This window comes from Marmota monax, unplaced genomic scaffold, assembly GCF_021218885.2.
Source record: "Marmota monax isolate L192 unplaced genomic scaffold, Marmota_monax_Labrador192_F-V1.1 WCK01_AAM20220418_F8-fsc00066, whole genome shotgun sequence".
In the NCBI taxonomy this organism is placed as follows: Eukaryota; Metazoa; Chordata; class Mammalia; order Rodentia; family Sciuridae; genus Marmota; species Marmota monax.
In genome coordinates, this window is record NW_026692805.1 from 1,082,477 (window position 1) to 1,102,832 (window position 20,356).

Sequence of the window (20,356 nt, forward strand, 5' to 3'; positions counted from 1 at the left end):
TGTATGAAGATGTGAGGAAAAAAAAAAGAATAGTGTACCCTAAATTAGGTAGAGAGAAGTGATGGGAGGGGAGGGGAGGGGATGGGGGGATAGGAAGGATAGTAGAATGAAACAGACATTATTATTACTGTGTGTATATATGTGACTGCATGACCAATGTGATTCTGCAATCTGTACACTCAGAAAAATGAGAAATTATATCCCATCTGATTCAAATGCATGATATGTCAAGGTCATTATACTGTCATGTGTAACTAATTAAAACAAAAAATTTTAAAAAAACTCACAAAGGAAAGAAGGAAATTGGAAGAAGAAATGCTAAACCTCAAAAGTCATATAGAGAAGAGCACTTTAGAATGTGATCAAGCAGAAGAGAACAAATGGGCAAATGAAGAAAGAGAAGACAAAAGTGTTAAAGAAATGAATCCATTTTGTTTTACAGGTGAATTGTCTGTGAGGTGCTTTAATTTATTCATTGCAAAATATATCTTGGATGTATACATTGTTTTCTCTACTTCCCTTACAATGATTTTTTTTCTGCAAATTTCTAAAAGGGAGATACACTATTTCACTCTTTAAATATTTCAGTGTTCATCATTATTATACCTAAATTGATATTTCAAAGTAAGGATATTCAATTTGATCTTTCAGACAAGTTGGAATAAAATAAGACTATCATAAGAGGAAAAGGAAAAATGTGTTGTAGAAATTATATATTATTGTAGAGTTCCTTAGTGACATTGATCAATTTTTAAAAATTTAATTCATTTTGTTATTCTTGGAATCATCTGATTACAAGAGTCCTAAGATAAGAATAATTCACATTTGAGGATGTAGCTCAGTGTTAGGGTATTTTCCAACTATGAGCAGAGATCTGAGTTTTATCCCAAGCACTCCACAATAAAACAAATAACCAAGACCACAGTTTGTGATCCTTAATGTTCTCCCTAGAGGGTCCCTGGAGACATCTGTCCTTTAGGCTGTTGGAGTCTACATAAAGGCATACCTGTGATGTAGGGAATGGTTAGCACAGGATGAAGGGAAGAATAACTCATCAAGTGGCTTAAACAAATCCCTTGGCCAGTGCGAGGAACTGAGTGGAAGACACCAAGGGCTGGTCCCACCCTTTTGCCTGTTAAGAGCTCACGGTCTTCCAGGCTGCTTCAGTCTTCAGATCACAACTCAGTTATCTGACTCCCCCCCAAAAAAAAACGCTGCTCTGAACCATACTTCAGGGCCAAATGATCAATGTCTCCCAGATAATTGGTGGAATATGCAGGTGGTGAGACTTGACAATGCCTTTGAGAGATCCTTCATGAAATGCATAAACTAAATGCAAATTCACTAAATATAAATATGTCTAACTTGCCTTTTCCTGTCTTATTTTTAATTGTATATGTTTAGGGAGTGTAACATGATGTTTTAATGTATTTATACATTCTGAAATGGCAATTACAATCAAGCAACTTAATATACCAATCATTTCACTTAGTTACACTTTAAATACAATCCTTCTAATGGCATCCTGTAGAGACCTTCAGAGGTCATGGTGTTATTAGGTAATCCACACATCACCCTAGAAATAGATGTACTTTATAACAACTTTAAACCTGTAATTATTTATATACAGTAGATACTGTCTATCACATTTTTAATGTTAAGGATTGTTGAATGGAAAATTCTGTTTACTCTTGGCATTTTTTTCAGAAATCAAGTCATTTAGGTAAAAATGAGAAAAACTCTTTTTCCAGTCTTCACAGAGTTAGCGAGAGGATTGATAAGGTCATTACTAAGCTTCACATGGGAAAAAGGCAAAATAGAGTTTACTAAGCACCCTTAGTATAAGGGCTATATCCTAATGATGCTTTTGTTCTGAACAGATGTGTTCTTCTAAAGAAAGCTTAGTGGTTCTTACCTCAAGACATGTGGGCTTCAAATGACAAAATGCAGAACTAGAAAATCAGACTTAATTACATTATCTATTTCCCTTTGGGTCTCAGGTTTCTGATAGAATTCTTGTGTTTAGTGTGGTAAAATATGGAGTCATCCCATCTCCTTTGCAGATGTAACTAGAACCTTCCAGTTCAACTATGTGATCTTAATCATAGTAAGAATACAATTCTAGAGATCTAAAATGGTCTCCAACAATGACAAACTGTATCAATTTTAGAATTCATAAGAAAAAAAATGTCCACTATGCTTGATCACTTTAAGATATGTGTTTAAGTTTGACCAGGTATTGACTAGGGAGCAGTTAAAACAACATATATGAACAAAATGTAAATAAATAACTGATAATTTTCATTGTGTATCATTAAATATCTGTTTCAGCCATTGTGCATTGGACTAAAGCTTTGATAATGTTTTTAATGTGCTATTTAATTTTTTACTATGCATTTTATGCCCCTGTCTCAAATCCCTAGGAAAGTCATCATGTGAAAGAAGTATCTATACTTGATCTGGTTAGCTTTGCCTTTCCAAACTTATTTGGCCAAAAATTATTTAGTATCTGTTAACTTCTTGAGTGTCGCAGTCTGGCTGGGCACAAAAATAACTGGGAGGTCACAAGCCACTTGAAGGTTCAAACAGGAACTACTTTATTGCCCGAACCCAACGGGAACTCTCCTGGAACTCAACGGAAACTCCGAGAGAACCATCGGGAACTCAACGGGAACTCTGCGAGAACTCAAAAGTAGCGGGCACCCGAGGCAGCAGGAGCCACCCCACTGCCGGACAGCAGAGGTCCACATACACAACTAAATACACAGCTTGCCCCAATTCAGCATCATCCAGTTACAGCAATCAGTCACCATCCCAATAATTATACACAGCTTAACTCAATCACCATCATCCCAATGGCTTGCTGGCGTCACCTCCCAACCACTCCTTCTGGCAAAATGCCAGGCGCCATCCCGACTTGGCTGTGGCTCTCAACACTTGAGGAACTAGTTTCTACAGAATACACTTTGGAGGGACATTGGAATAAGTCAACCGATTGACAATTTATTGTTATCTCAATATAGACCGATTAACATTGAAGACCTCTATCAAAAAACAATTTTCATTTTAGAATAACTGATATTAAGTTACTAATTTTTACTACTATTCTATAAGATACTATACTGCTATATTATTAACATAACTTTGATTAACTTTGATGGCAATAGAATTTATGAATAGTAAGATCACAATCTATGCATCAAGGATACAAATTGTTCTTCACTATAACAGATCATCCAAAATTGACCTTAAATTGTAAAGATGAATACATTGCATTTTCCCCCATTTTTTCTTTTTTCTTTTTCTCATTTTTCATTTCCCTCCATTTTTTCTTTTAAGTATATCTTACCTACTATTCTGAATCTTGTTTTGTTTTACATATTATATCTCCTAGTCTAATTGGTTTTATATTATTTCTGTTATTATAAAATACAAAAACTAAAACTAGCCTGAATTATATAGCATACACTTCATTTTTTTGCACATAAAATTCTGATAATTAAAATCTTTTCTTTTAATTATTATTATTTTTTAAGTTGGGAATTGAACCCAGAGCCTCATGCGTGCTAAGCACATGCTCTAACACGGAGCTATACCCCGCACTGAAATCTTACAAATGTACCCAATTTTATAAAATATAAGTCTTATGGGGTCTAAAATATTTTTATACTCAAGTATTCTTTAGTATTTTTGTGCCTCAAACAATGAGTGACAAACAATAGTCACTAAGTTGCATCCTCAATTTTTTATTTTTTACATTTTATCATGTGATGCTGGATATAGAACCAAAGGCCTCCTACTTGCTTGGCAAGTCACGTGTCACTGAGACACATCCATGGCTTAAGGGTAATTTTATATTCATTTTTTGGTTTTGGATTATTGTTACATTCTAGATTCTTTCAAAAAATGTTGATGGTTAATTTTTCTACTTCTTAGCAATTTCTATTTTAAATATGGCCATCAAAGTACATAAGAGCCAAAACCACATTCCTAAAATATAAACATTTTACATAACTGAGCATTATATCCAACACAATAGACTATTGAGTGACATTTTTTCCCAACTAAACATAGACCTGTTTACATCAGCTAGGGAGTGACTATCTACTCTGAATTTTAACTCTAAGCACCGTATCCTAACTGTATACTTACTACTCAGGCAGTAAAAAGAGAATTAAATAAACGTGCCAGTTTTATGGTTAAATGCTCCATAATTATTCCTGTCTCCACTTCAGTTCATCTGCTAAGTCGAATGCCCAGCTAACATTTGATCCTCTGAATGTTTCAGGTAATCTTTCAACTTCTTCCAATTCCTTGTTTTTTTCTTTTCATTTCTCATATAAACTTCTGTATCTAATTCTTCAGATCTCAATCAACAAACTGTCCCACAGTTCATTTTCTTTGCAACAAAATACATGTATTTTTTATTTATAAACTCCCAGGTATAATATTCTTCATACTTCACCTATGTACAATTTGACATTTTAGTTATTTAAAAGGTAAAATTAATTGAATTTATTTCCTGAGTGCATATTTAGTTCTCATAACATTTGATTGCTTCTATAAAAGCAATGATATCAAATTTTAATTTAAACCATGAATAGTTACTGAACATTTGTTAACTCTGAAAGGTGTGTGTATATATTTGTGAAATTGGTCTCAAAAAGAGAATGCCAGATTATTTTCCAATCCATCATTTCTAGTATAATTCAACAGTTGACTGTCAATAAATTCTCCTAAGGGAGTGAGAACATATTTGTGTTTGTTATGCTTTGCTATTTTTTATTACACTGTATTTTTTTCTGAACTCTTCCTTTCAACCCTTTCTCTCTATAAAGTGAACACTGTTTTGAAGAATATACCTAAAGTTTATAAATAAAAATAAGAAGAAAATATTTTTGTAAGGGTTCTACAGCCAACCACCTTTCTTGTCGGGCTGTGGTGTGGTAGGCAGCAGAGGACAGTTTCTTTCCCCTTCCTAGACCTGAACCCAGGAGTCAGAGGGGCGGAGATCAACATAATAGCAGCAGTGCTCACACCTAATACCTAAGGAGAGGATGGGCTTAGACATATAGCCACAGAGGGCTTCTAGATCCTCCATCTAAGATTGAACACTTAGGCACACAGTTTTTAGTGGAAGAAACCACTACTCGACTGGCATCCCAGAAGCAGGCTGCTCCCTGCAGACTTGACAGCAGAGCGACACTCACACCATCATGAGCAGACCTATCTTTTCAAAGAGAGATGCAGAGCCAAGAAAGTGAGTTCAATAAGTTTCATCTAAGTTCACCCACTAGGTAAATATCTCTCTCTCATGAGGAAGGTAGAGAGAGTGCAAGTGTAATCAAGCAATTACATTTCATCAACTGTCACTTGTCAGGTGCCATTTTAAACCTCAAGCCATTTACTTTGTCACTGGTTTATCTTCTGCCCTCAGGAAATTTTCAAATAACTTAGCATGGAATAAGAACACCCAAATCATCTGGATCCTTGTCAAGTTATTCAGGTTGATCTCTTACCACTTGCCTATACTGGTTTTCAGTATAGTACTATTTTAAACAAATGCCGTTTCATCTTGCGATGTTCTGAAGGCATAATTATCAAAGCTAAGGAAGAACTCCAAAGAAAAATATATGATTATCATATCCATCTAGTGCTCTGAGACTGTTTTCTGCAAATAGTATTGTCATGACCACAGAGATGAAAAGATTGGAGGGAAACCTTGTTTTCCATTGAATTGAATATTCAAAGAGTTAATTTTCAAAATTCTGGAAGTGAAAAGTTTTACAATAGGTTTTTGTTGTTACTGTTGTTTGGGGTTTTGCTGCTGTTATTTTTGTTGTTGTTTTGGTACTGAAAATTTAATCCAGGGATTCTTTATCACTTAGTTACATCCTTAGTCCTTTGTAATTTTTAATTTTGAAGCAGAATCCCACTAAGTTACTGAAGCTGTCTTCAAACTTGCAATCCTGCCTCAGTATTCCCAACTCATTGGGATGACAGTCACGTACCACTGCACCCAGTTTCACAATAGTTTTGAGTTCACGAAACTTAGAGAATGCTAAAATAAGCTAAATTATTTTTCAAGTCTTTATATTTAAGTGAAAATTTTGCGTTACCTGGTGACCATAGTCCTAAAAGACATCTGGGCAGTTTCATTACTGCAAATTTAGAGCCAGATAAAGGAAAGACAGTCAATAATTGTTAGGAGAGGCAAAAATGAGCACAAGCCATACAAAATATAATTATTAAATAAAATAGTTTAAATATTCAGAGGCAATGATCCCTAACTAGTCATCTTAGAAATTAAGGAAATCTTCAAAATCATTTAAGGGAGATTGAAAAATGGCAGTGCCGAGGAATCCACATTGTTGTAGCAGTTTCCCAAGAGGAAATTAAACCAGAAGTTCTACAGCAGCAAACCGTGATAGGAAACAATGGGGAAAAGCAAATGGAAGACTCAGTGAGCTACCATCCCAAAGAAAACCAAAACCACTGATTTCTAGAACAGAGAATAAAGACAACAGATGGCAGCAGTGTTGGACGTGTGCTGTGCTGAGTAGGGGAGGGGAGCACTCCTCCAATAAACCAAAACCCATTCTCCAACCAAGTTTAAGGAAATCGGACACCAATCAACACATCCACAAGTGCAGTACATGATACAGTCAGAAAAGCTCAACAACGCCTAGCTGGGAGAAAGTCCTGGGGCTCTCCAATTAGAGAAAGAATTGGCTCATCCCAGCAGAGGGTCCCAGCAGAGTCTCCCCATCAGAGGTGGTTGAAGAGGAGAAATAGCAAAAACATGAAGGTATTCATTGAGCACACTTCCCAAGCCAGCAGACTAGAAACCCCTGCAGCTTACCATTATTTGTCAGAAATCACCCTCTTTTCTTTTTCCTTTTTTTGTCCTGTATCTGGTATACCTGCTTTTTGAAAATCCAAGATTAAACAGCACTTTAGGCTCTACTGCTCACTGGTTGGTTGGGTGCTCATGCTGAAAACCAATCTGAGCATGGAAGAGAGTGGCACTAAATCTGGAAAGAATAAATAAATAAAGATATATAGCATGAAGGAGACAGCAGAGAGAAATGATATGTAGAGCCTGTAACATCCTAAACCCGAGGAAACTGTCTCTTGGGGAGGACTGACAGGGGTGCACTTCACCAGAGCAGCTTTATTTCAGGAACTTGCTGAAGGTGTTTCTCCAACTGACACGGTTGTGAGGACTGAGGAAGTGGGAGAACATTCCCTGGGAGGCAGGTTTCTCAGACTCAGCTATTCCACAGCAAACAGCAGCTGCAAGTGTGACTCAGGAGCAAAAGCACTGGCTCATGGGAGCAAGTAGGGGCCACATTACCAGAAAGAGCCCACACTCAGAACTGACCCTGGAAGGCCAGAGAGATGGCACTGTGGGAAAGATGGAACTAAAAGGGTATGAAAATGCTGAATGGAAAGAACTTCTCAATTAGGACCCAATGCCTGGGGTTGCTTCCACTGCAAAGTTTAGATTAAAAAAAAAAGACAAGGATATCTCAAATGATAATCATGTGAAAAGGAGATAAATTCCAGTTCCTGCTCCATTCTGGTCCTAACAAATGGTAAATCCCGACTCCCAGATTTAATCACTTATGAGAGGTTTACCTCAATTAATTTGTTTTATTTATTGTTGGATTCAAGTATAATACAACCCACTGTTTAAAAGTGTCTAAGTCAGTGATTTTCAGTATATTAACTCTATTGCACAGCCATGATCATTGTCCACCAGAATATTTCCACGACTCCAAAAAGAAAACCTGTATCTATTTGCAGTCAGCCCCAATTTTTTTTCCCTTCTCCCATCTCCTGGCAACCACTACTCTAGTTTTTGTCTCTGTAGATTTTCCTGTTTTTGACATGTCATATAAATGGAATCATACTATATGTGTCCTTTTATGACTGGCTTCTCTCCATATAATGTTTTCAAGTTCCATCCATATTGTAGCTTGTAAAAATACTCTTTCCTTTTTTATCGTTGAATAATATTGTGCCTACACTACTCTTTGTTTACCCATTTGTCAGATGATGGCCATTGGGTCACTTCTACTTTTTGGATATTATGCCTAACACTGCTAGGGACATGAATGAACAAATCTTGTTGATTTTTAGTGTCATGATCATGGCCCCAGACAAACACCATGGATTGACTAACCATCTAGTAAAGTTGAAAACAATATGTTTCTGAATACTTCTGAGTTTCTATTATGACCTTTAGCAACAAAAAGTACTGGTTTCATGCTTATGTTTGGGATAATTTCATTAGCAGTTGGGGATTGCTTTATTTTCTGAAATGGGCAGCATTGGAAAACAGTGATGTATATAATTTTATATACTCTATTAATGCTTAGGATCCTTAAAAAGTGAGTGTCCAAAGTGACTTAACCATGAATAAGTACAATTTCTGGGGTCCTGAAGGAACTGCACCCACTCTAGGGAAAGACAGACCAGACTGAAGCTATTGAAAGAACACAGACATGGAGATTTCATTTAACAGAAGTTGAGTAGAATGAGAAGTTGGGAAGAATGAGTTTGGATTTGTGATTAGGATTTGGGACAATTTTCTTGGATACATAACAAAGACCCCAGGATTTTTTATGCTTTAATTCTTTCAGACTTTGAATTTGTTTTATTTTCACCTATTTAAGACTTTCATTTTTGAGTTTAAATATATCTCCAGGAACTTATTAATGGAGAGGATTTATGTTTAATTTTGAAATATCAATATATATGTTGACATAGATTGTTGGAATATTCTGATGTCATTTAATCTCATTGCAGAAAGTTTGAGGATCTATATTGAGCACTATGGCTTGGCACAATTTGGGATAGGAAATAAAACAGAAGCAAATTTCAGATTTTAATTAAGAATGCCTATTAAGATCATTCAATTAATGTATCATTCTGTCTCTCTTCAGAGCCTAGGACAAAAATCAAATCCTTTCAGCATAAAGAAAGGTCACAAGAAAGTCCCAGAAAAATCCACAAGAAAGTATATGGAAGGGCAGTTATTTTCTTACAACAAATATTTTCTCCAAGAAATATTTTCTCCAACAAATATTTTCTTCAACAAATATTTTCTTCAACAAATATTGTCAATGTGCAAATGTATGATATGTCAAGGTTATTGTACTGTCATGTGTAACTAATTAAAACAAACAAACAAACAAATAAATAAAATATTGTCAATACTGTATCACTTAACATTGGGGATATGTTCTAAGAAAAATATTCCTAGGTAATTTCATTGTTTAAGAACACAATAGCATGTGCTTACACAACCTAAGTGGCTCAGATTCTCAAGAGTCTACCATCTTATGGAACCGTGATCTATATGCAACCTATGACTAAGAAATATTATGCAACACATAACTGTGCTATGGTACTACGCTTATGATGTTTCATTGGGTAATCTTCCGAGGATCTCTCAACATATAAGTAGAGACTGACAATTTTTGAAACTTTTAAAATTTTTGAAAAGGTAGCACAGGACAGCTCTTTTATTCAATGGAAAGTGCAGGGAATGATTATTGTATTATCACTTACTCTTCTATCTAGAAGTTGAAAGTTTATTTGCTATAGATTTTTAAAGCAGTCTAAGAAACATTAACATGTGAACAAAAATACTCATGACTTTTCCTCTCTGAGCTGAGTCTGCTATTTTCATCACTAGCTATCTATAACTAGTGATGAGACTGTGATCTTTTTGTTTTTTCTCCCTGAACCAAGGAAAGGATACATTTGCAGTTCTTTCAGTGGGGGTGTTGTAGGGATAGATGAGTCAAGGCACCAAAGATAAGCAGGAAACAGTTTAATTTGGCTTCAGCCAGGTTCAGAGGGTACAGCCTTTGCTGTAATCAATCAATCCCCTGAACCCCTAGTTCAGGGAGTTTCAGAGTTTTATACCCAGCGTGTAAGGGGAGGGGCTCAGAAGTTCACAGTCTGCAGAAGTTCACATACAAGCAGCTCTTTCTTTCACTGTTCTGGGCAAGTTAACCCTTCAAGGACAACACCTGAGAAGGGGAGAGCTTCTTCTCCCCTTTCTTCCCTCCCCCTGCCAGCTGTTACCATGGAGGCCAATTGTAACTTCTCTTATCTTAAAAATGTAGACATCTCTGTGAAGCCCAGCCCAAGGCCAGAGGCCTTGTTTACACATTTTTACAATCTAATATACTGGATACAAGTTTGTGAAAAACTAGTAAGGGGGTGTCCACCACTTGGAGTGCTGATTTCTTCCCAGCCAGTGACCAAGTAAGATAGGGCAACACGAAAACAGGAAGTTTATCCACATTGAACTCTTTTGGAGAGACTCTTTTGTTGACAGTCCTAAAATCAGCCATGGTAAATATTTCTGGAGAAGCCCAGTTAAGACTTTTATTTGGAGAAAGGGCACTTGGAAGAAGGTGGAAACCAAGTGCACTCTTTCTGCCTCCTGCACTTGAGATAAATTTATAACAGCATTTGCTGTTGTTTTGCATACTTCTTTCTGGAAAATAAGTCATTTTCCCATCTCAAGTATTTCCCTCTTAATTCTGTATGAGATTGGACTGTGAAAGGTTTGACTTTTTTTTTTAATCTTATTTTGAGACAGTCTCACTAAATTGCCCAGACCTTCCTTGAACTTGTGATCTTCCTGCCTCAGCTTACCAGTAGTTGGGACAATAGATGTGCACCACCATGCCTGGCTGTTCATACTCTTGGATTCAATGAATTCACCATAGAGAAAAGATATTGGAAGAAACGGCAACTACATAGAGGTTGTTTTTTTAAAATATGTCAGTTTCTCCTTTAAAAAGATGTCTGGCATATTAATTCACTCTATGAATGAGAAGTGCCATTGAGGAAGTATATGACACATATTAAAATGTTTAATAAAAATCTTGATTATTTATTTATTTATTCATTAATTCACTCACTCATTTATTTATTTATTTATTTATTTTGGTACTGGGGTTTGAAGTTAGGGTCACTTTACCACTGAGTTACATACACAGTCCTTTTTATTTTATTTAATTAATTAATTTATTTATTTATTTATTGAGATGGGGGTCTCACTAAGTCACTGAGGTACTCATTAAGTTTCTAAGTCTATGTCCAACTTCTGATGCTCCTGCTTCAGCCTCCAAAGTCACTGGGATTGTCAGCACGTGCCACCACCTCAGTGACCTTGAGATTTTTAAAGCTGAAGAAAAATTCTACAAAAAAAATCTAATCTCACTATCAAATTCTACTGGTGATAGGAATATCAACTCCTTTTTTTTTCAAAGAGGATTAATATTGCATTATAATAGTTTAACATTCATTCTGGTATGGCGACTATCCAATAAATGTTAGCTTTTATTGTTATTATTTTTTAATTCTTATTAGTCATATATATTCTAATATACTTGACTTTACTCAGTGTTTATATAACAGCTTCTTATTTTCTTGTTCTCTCTCTATTTATACTTTGCCCTCTCTTTCTTTATCTCTCTTTATTCTGGGGCAAATTAAAAACCATCCTCCAAGTATTGCATTGTTTTTATCCTAGTCAATAACTTACCAGGTAAGTAGCATAAATGTTTGTGTGAATGTGTGTGTGAGTTTGTGTGTGTGTGTGTATCTTTCAAAGTAAGAATTTCTTATTAAATATTAAGGTATGTTATTGCACTAGTCAGTTTTCACTACTGTGACAAATACTTGAGATAAATTTATAAGGAAACTCAAGGCTTCAGAGGTTACAATTCATGGTTGGTTGGCTTTGTTGTTTGGTGGCATGTGGTGAGGCAGTATACCATGGGAGAATGATCTCTTCACCTTATACTGGCTGGAAGAAGAGAGCAGAGGAGGACCAGAGACCCAATTTCCTATTCAGGGGCATGACTCCTATGTCCTAATTTCCTTCCACCAGGACTCACTTCCTAAAGTTTTTACCACCTCCAATACTGCCTTGGGCCGGGGACCAAGGTTTCAACACATGAGCCTTTGGGGGATAATTAAGATAAAAATCTGTGAACGTCTAGAGCGTTCGGGTCCCTGGGTAAGGGTCGCGAAGTAACCAGGACACAGGGGATGCAGAGCAAAGGCAGCAATTGCAACTGCATGCTGAGGTTTATTTGCAAGTTCCTTTTATCTACTTCTTCTAACAAAGCAAGCAATTCTTCAATATCACGTTACCCACACTGCCCAAATATCATGCCTCAGCGGATACACAGAGCTAAATTCAGATCGTTCCTGTTTATTTGATAAGTACCCTCTTAAAGTTCTTTGTAGACATTTATCTAATCCCCTGAGGATGCATTTGTTTCTTTAGAATGTACTGTTCCCAGGATAAGTATGCAGGAAGCTTCTTCCTCTTGGCCAAACCATGCAGAACTTGTGACTTGCGATAAGGGGAAGAGAACTTTTCCTCCTCCTAACTGAGGTTTGCCTCAGCTGACCTAAATCACAACCACAGCTCTTGCAACAAATCAGGCCTGAGGGAGCTAAACTCTGCACACTCAAACCCCAACAATTCCTTCCTTTTTCTTTTGTTTTTCTAAAACAGTTTTCCACAAAGTTAATATAGCATTTTGAGATGGTCTTATGCACATACAATATATAATTACAAACAGGATAATAACTAAGCATAACATTATTCCCACTCCTCCAGCCGTATGGGTAAGACTTTGAGCAATTCCTTTGGGATCTAATCCCTCTGTTTTAAAAACAATTCAGCTATTTGTGCAGCATCATCATGTTGAAACCCTTTTCCAAAAATTTCAAATATATCCTTTTGTAAAGAATCAATCATTAATTGAGCTGTTTCATTACCATCGAGATAATTTTGTATGGTACTCCATTCGTGTAAGCTTTGATTATATCGTACATTAGTTATACAGAAAGAAGTTGAATTCCAGTCACATTTTAATCTAATTTCCTGTTCTAAGGTGAGTATCTTTTTTCCTAACCAATTAACTGTCTGTTTTAAAATATCTATTTGAGTCTGAAGTCTAGAATCAATTTGAGCCTGGGATAGCCATAACTCATGTGAATCTTTATGCCATTCCTCAACAAAATGTTTTGTTTGTAAAGAAGTATGTAAAGCTATCCCTGAAACTGTAGCAACTGTAGTCACTGCAATAAGACTTAGAATTACAGCAACAACAACTCCCACAAACCGTTTAGTACGTTTTAACAATTGTCTAAAAAATTCCAGAACCAAAGTATTTACAGGATCTTGGGACCATGTTCTTTGTAAATTTACAGGAAGCCAAATGTGAGAGCGCTGTTGTAACAGCACAATGGAATAACCAGAAGGAATAGAAACAGATGTATTAATACAGGTATACAATTTACAATTAAAGCATAAAATTCCCTCATCAAAAGTAACATTTCCAATGAAGAACAGGTATGGCATGGGCACACACGTGGTTATATTATATTCTTTAAATACAGTAAAATTATAAGAAGCAGCAGATTGACTAGTCCCAGAGAAAGAGCCATTAGACAAAATTACAGGTTTAGTTGCAGCAGCAATTTTCCATAAATGTGTTTGTAAATGATGAGGGTACTGTACTGAAGCCAAGCGTGGATCAGCAATTCCGCCATCACCCCAGGCCATCAATTTGTTGTTCCGAATGGTTTCATTCCATCTCTCTTTCGGCGGGATTCTGTATGTAGAATATAAATCACAAGCAGTAATATTCCATTCTGAACAATTTTTTAAGAACATCCCGTAAGGACCCCGCATAATAATATTCTGAAATATCTTCCCAAATTTACCTAAACATTCCTGCCATATGAAAGGGGAGTATCTCAAGTCCTGATAAGTAAAATCGGGGCACTCGGGGAACATAGGGTATTTTTGTTCAGTTATATTATCCCAGGTCATATTGACGGACCATGCAGACAACCGTTGTAAACAGGTTCGAGAACTATTACTCCAATTTCCAACTAGTATCCAATGTTGCCAATCTAATTGTAAGCAAGGAGGAACACCCAAGCATATAGGTTTACTGTTATTATTCTTGTAAGTGAAATTAAATGGTGTTCCATCATTAATATTCATATATGTTAAATTGTTCCAAGGGGGAGATAAAAGAGCAGGAGAAGTATATAAGGTAATATCCATGTCACCCCAAGTAACAGGTTCCAGCAAAGGTGGATTGGGAATATAGGCCCAATAGTGAGTATTATTATTTTGTACCTCAGAAGCAGAAGACACTGTCAATAATGCACACATGGCCAGAAATAAATTTTCTGGGGTGCAACTCTTCCCTGTTCATTGCAGCACCTTTTGCCCTTCCCCACTCAGCTTTTTAATTTGACCCCACGTAGGTAAGGGAGAGAAATTAGGACGTCTACGATGTCGGGCCCCAAGATGAAGACGCGCCATTGCTGCCACCGGAACATCAAGCTCAGGATCTTGATTCCTCGGCTGGGGTAATGGATAGGGTGCCCCCTTGGTGCCATTCTGATTGTGACGGGTCTGGATCCACCGCCCTGGGAGCCACTGCCGGTGTCCATTTTCTGTTGAAACATAAGCATAGCCCTTTCCTCTATAAAGTAAAATCCCTGGCTGCCATTCAGCATCTGCCGCAATTTTTATCCAAATTGGTTCATGAACTGTTTCTAAGGTTTTTTGCTCAACATGTCGTTCTGCTCTTGTCAATATTTCTCCTTGTGGAAGATTAAGAAAATTTAAAATAAATAAGGCTTGATGTAACAATGCTTTAGGTTGATTTTGTAAATGTCTAAACAAGTGCATATTTAATTCTGTCATTTTCCTCCTTTTTAATTGTTTAATTTGTGTTTTAAGCATAGCATGTGCACGTTCTACTAAAGCTTGTCCTTGTGGATTATATTCTATTCCGGTTAGATGAACAATATCATATAATTTGCAAAAATCTTTAAAATTTTTACTAGTATAAGCTGGACCATTATCAGTTTTAATCATAGCGGGAATTCCCATAATAGCAAATGTTTCCACTAAGTGTTGAATAACATGACGGGTGGTTTCTCCAATTTGAGCGGTAGCCCACAAAAATTTAGAGTATGTGTCAATAGTAACATGAACACAAGAATAACGTCCAAACAAGGGAACATGTGTAACATCCATTTGCCATAATTCATTAGGTTGAATCCCTCTAGGATTTACTCCGGAAGGTACAATTCTAAGATGTAAAGGTTGACAAACTGGGCAATTTTTAATAATTTGTTTTGCTTGTTTATATGGAATCTTATATTTAATGTGTAAATGTCCGGCATTAGAATGAAACAGATTATGTTCTTCTTGAGGAGTTTTGAACATCACTAATTTGTCTACCTGAGCATTACCATATGTCAAAAATCCTGGTAATTTAGAGTGTGATCTAATATGATCTATAAATATGTGATCATTATGAGCTTGTAAAAGTTTTTGTAAAGTAAGAAAAAGATTTTGTAGAGTAGGTTTATTAGAATAGGCTACTGCAGTAAATATATTTTTAACTACTCCCATCGTGTATGCAGAGTCAGTAAGAATGTTAATGTCTTGATTATCAAAATCATTTAAAACTTGAATGACTGCAAATAATTCATTTTGTTGGACAGATTGATAGTTTGTTATTTGAACCCAATATTGATTCTCTGTCCAATAAGCACTTTTAGTTTTTGATCCATCAGTAAACACAGTAACAACATTGTCTAAAGGATATTCACTAATAATATTATTGATTACAAATTGTTGACGTTTTAGCATGTCCCATAATTTGCCCTTGGGGAAATGATAGGAAATACCTCCGGTATATTCAGCCAATGCTATTTGTAGCATTTCAGTCATTTGTACCAAGTAAGTCCATTGGTCTTTAGGTAATGGGGTAATTATGTGAGAAATGTCATTGCCCGTCAAAGTTATACTTCTCTGTCTTCCTTGTTCAATTAATAATGCGATCTGGTCAGCATATGGCATAATATTTTTGGAGAATCTATGTTTTGTATAAATCCATTCTAAAGGAAGCTCATGCTGTCCCAGAACTGCAGTAGGATATTGAAATGTATTTAAGATATAAAGAGAAATAGGGGCTTGCAAATCTATTCTCTGAAGGAATGCATTTTTGATGTGTTGTTCTACAAAGGTCAATTCATCAGAGGCTTCTTTAGTGATTATACGAGAGCTATTAAGTGCAGAATCTCCTTGTAACAATGAAAACAGATGACCTAATTGATAAGTAGGTATCCCCAAAGAAGGTCGTAAACAATTAATATCCCCCAATAATTTTTGAAAATCATTAAGTGTTTTTAAATTATCTCTCCTGATTGATAATTTTTGAGGAATTATCTTTTGTCTAGTAACTGTATATCCCAAGTAATTGATGACATCCTCCTTCTGTATCTTTTCAGGGGCAATTATTAACCCATAAGGTTGAAAATAAATTGGCAATTTTTGTAATAAGTCATCAAGTTCCTGTTTATCAGGTCCTGAAAAGAGAATATCATCCATATAATGAGAAATATATAACTGAGGCCAATTTTTACGGATAGGTTTTAATGCTGCATCGACATGAATTTGACACATCATAGGGGAATTCATCATTCCTTGGGGTAATACTTTCCATTGATACCGAAGATGAGGTCCTTTATGATTAATTTGCAGTAAAGAAAAAGCAAAATGCTTACAATCAACAGGATGAACAGGAATGGTAAAGAAACAATCCTGTAAATCAATAACTACAATATGCCAATCTTTTGGTAACATAGCGGGAAAGGGGATTCCAGGTTGTAAAGCCCCCATGGGGTACATGGAATTATTCATTTCCCTTAAATCAGTTAATAATCTCCATTTACCAGACTTCTTTTTTATGACAAATATAGGTGAGTTCCATGGGGATGTAGAGAATTCAATATGACCTTGTTGTAATTGTTCCTTGACCAACAGGTGAGCAGCATCTAACTTTTCTTTTGTTAAGGGCCATTGTTCAATCCATAAAGGGTCCTCAGATTTCCACATAATTTTCAGTGGCTCCATCTAGAATTGGTTAAAATTGAATATAAGCTCCCCATTGTTCTAAAATATCCCTTCCAATTATATTAAGAGGAACTTCTAGAATGTAGGGTTTTAATACAGCTATTTGTCCGTCCTCTGATTGAATAGTTATATGGTTTAAAGCTTGGCCAATACTTTGGACGGGAGCTGAGCTAACTCCCTTAATGTGACAGGGTATAATTTGATACTGAAAATTAGACGGCCAATCTTGAGTTTTTATTATAGTAATATCAGATCCTGTATCAATTAAAGCACTAATCATTTTAGTCCCTAGCTTTACTTTTATCAGGGGTTGCATTTTAGTAATTTGTGTGGCCCAAAAAACACTTTGTGTGTCAGTACTGCCAAATCCGCCCTGCCTCTGATTAGAGGAATCCCCTATGGGGAGGTAAGGTAATAAGAGAAGTTGGGCAATTCTTTCTCCTTTGGAAAAATGAACATCAGCAAGAGAAGACATTAAAATCTGAATTTCTCCTTCATAGTCTGCATCGATAATGCCTAAATGGACAGTAATACCTTTAGCATTAAGGCTGGAGTGTCCTGTGAGCAAAGCAAAAGTCCCTGGATGTAATGGCCCAAATATTCCTGTAGGTATTCTTTTAGGCATAGTACCACCCTGGAGATCAAAATCACTTAAGGCTGGGATGTCCACGGCGGCACTATGTTGGGTTGCAGGTTGTAGGGAAAAGATTGTGGGTTGCCCCCGTTTATTTGTCCAGGGCCTGGGGTCTGGCCCGATGGACCGTTTCCCTGAACTGCAAGAGTGGCTGCATTTTTCGTTCTACATTCTCGAGCCCAATGTTTACCCTTTTTGCATTTAGGACATATTCCGGGTCCCCTAGTTTCCTTATCATTCTTTCGCTTACAATTTTTCCTCAGATGTCCAGTCTGGCCACACCCAAAACACTTCATGTTAGCCAAATTTCGATTAGTATTCTGCAAAGCATGCCATGTAGAGGCCATGGTTTCAGCAAATAATTGCATCTTTCTTGATTCTGATGTTATATCTTTGCACACCTTTAAGTATGTATGAATATCTCCTGTATCTTTAATCGGTAAAATGGCTCCTCTACAATCTTCATTAGCATTTTCATAAGCCAGCAAACGTAGTAATTGTTGTCTGGCAGCCTCTCCTACCACGGTTCATTCAATTGTCAATTTTAATCTAGATAAAAATTCTACATAAGGTTCATTGGGTTTTTGTGAAACTTTTGTCCATGAGCCATAATGTTCTCCAGTAGGTCTAATTTTGTCCCAAGCTTCTAAAGCTATTTCCTTCAATTGCTCATGAATCTCAGGAGGAATATTTGATGTTGAATGTCATCATACATACCAGTGCCAGATAACATAGGGTATCCTATGGCATGAGTAACAGGGTTTTGACTGTTACCATTTTCTCTAGCCTTAGCGGCACATCCTTCTAAAAACCACATATGCCATTGAAGATATTCAGGTTCCTGTAGAAGAGCACGGCCCACAATCTTCCAATCCTCAGGAGCAAAATTATTATAATGAGTAGCAAAAGCATTAAGCAATGCTTTTACATAATGGGATTGAGGTCCGTACATTGTCACTGCCTTTTTTAATCTGCTAATATGATCAATATCAATCCCCTCATACCGAGGTGGCTGTGCCATTCCATTAGCTGGATCAGGCCTGATTATAGGAAAAGCAAAGAAGGGAGTTTCATCCTCATCATCAGAAGGTTCTGAGTCCATTTCCTGGACAGCCTTTAAAGAAGCTGCCAAAAAAGGGTTGGTGGCCGGAGGGGCAGAGGGCCTGGTTCCCGATAAAGGCTTAGGGTCCATTTTAGCTTCTAATTTATGAAGACGTCCCAGAACCTCCTCCATAACTTTAAACATTGTATATAAAATAGATCAGATAGACCAAAACCGAATTGGAACTTTTTCACCTTGCCTCATGGCCTTTTCAACATTGTGACGGACCCGTTTCCAATTATCTACATCCATAGATCCTTCCTCTGGGAACCAGGGATTCCATTCCCTGACCACCTTAAGACACATCTCTATATCAGAATGGGAAATATTAATACCATAGACAGCAAGTGAATGCCTAAGAATACGTAACAAAGGAGAAGATGAAGATTGTCCCATCACCCTATAATATAAAGAAAAAGAACTTACCCTTCCTGTCAATCCAGCAGGGTCCCTATTCGGGCACCAATTGTGAACGTCTAGAGCATTTGGGTCCCTGGGTAAGGGTCGCGAAGTAACCAGGACACAGGGGAGGCAGAGCAAAGGCAGCAATTGCAACTGCATGCTGAGGTTTATTTGCAAGTTCCTTTTATCTACTTCTTCTAACAAAGCAAGCAATTCTTCAATATCACATTACCCACACTGCCCAAATATCATGCCTCAGTGGATACACAGAGCTAAATTCAGATCGTTCCTGTTTATTTGATAAGTACCCTCTTAAAGTTCTTTGTAGACATTTATCTAATCCCCTGAGGATGCATTTGTTTCTTTAGAATGTACTGTTCCCAGGATAAGTATGCAGGAAGCTTCTTCCTCTTGGCCAAACCATGCAGAACTTGTGACTTGCGATAAGGGGAAGAGAACTTTTCCTCCTCCTAACTGAGGTTTGCCTCAGCTGACCTAAATCACAACCACAGCTCTTGCAACAAATCAGGCCTGAGGGAGCCAAACTCTGCACACTCAAACCACCAGTTTTTTAGTTTGAATATAAATTATGAAAATTACTCTATTGATTCATGCTAAGAGGTCCTGTCTGCTAGTATAAATGCAACTCACCCAAACATATTGCCTTATGGGGAAATCTTTTAATCTTCGTGAGCTGATCTACCCATGGAGTTACCAGGCTTCTTCTATGACATAGAGAAAGGCCTGCTTCTGCTTTTTCAGTGTGTACTCATAGTAAGGATGCCTATGAGTCAGCTGTTGGCATTTTCCTTTGGTCTAGTTTGCATTTGTTCTTTATATAGTAGAATTCTATAAAATGGAAAGAATTTTGGGTGACATCTTGGCTCTCGCTCATCTTGGCTTATGTCTTTGTTAATCCAGCAATTTCTAAGAAGAATATGTTTGACCCCTCCCCTCTCACAGCACTGTGCTTTCTGGAAGCCAACCTACATGATGATTCTAATGTTCTGGACCATTTCTCAAAGACATTTGCTGATTACCTTGTTGATTCCTAGAAAATGTTTTGAGTCTTTTACATGAATATTTTACATTAGTGTTTGGAATTAAGATTTATCTCAGATCCAAAAATCAAGGTATAATCATGAAAAGCATTTTCTCAGGGAATTGAAACTTCTAATCTAAAACAACAGTACATGTGATTATGAGGGGAAGGTGTCTA

General features: G+C 36.7%; 1 protein-coding gene across 3 annotated transcripts; it reads right to left on the reverse strand.

Annotated features, from left to right (window-relative positions):
- Positions 1-12,085: 12,085 nt before the first annotated feature.
- Positions 12,086-19,672, reverse strand: LOC124095221 (endogenous retrovirus group K member 13-1 Env polyprotein-like). 3 transcript variants are annotated; one of them, XM_046448384.2, is made up of 3 exons: positions 19,162-19,672; positions 14,201-14,523; positions 12,086-13,664 (listed from the first exon to the last, which is right to left on the reverse strand). In XM_046448384.2, exon 3 carries the CDS (start codon positions 13,613-13,615, stop codon positions 12,701-12,703), a length of 915 nt encoding a protein of 304 aa, XP_046304340.1. In that variant the 5' UTR covers positions 13,616-13,664; positions 14,201-14,523; positions 19,162-19,672; the 3' UTR covers positions 12,086-12,700. The 3 variants fall into 3 exon arrangements, with proteins under 3 accessions (XP_046304340.1, XP_046304341.1, XP_046304338.1); XM_046448385.2 differs by lacking the exon at positions 14,201-14,523; XM_046448382.2 differs by having other exon boundaries at positions 12,086-14,523.
- Positions 19,673-20,356: the final 684 nt, after the last annotated feature.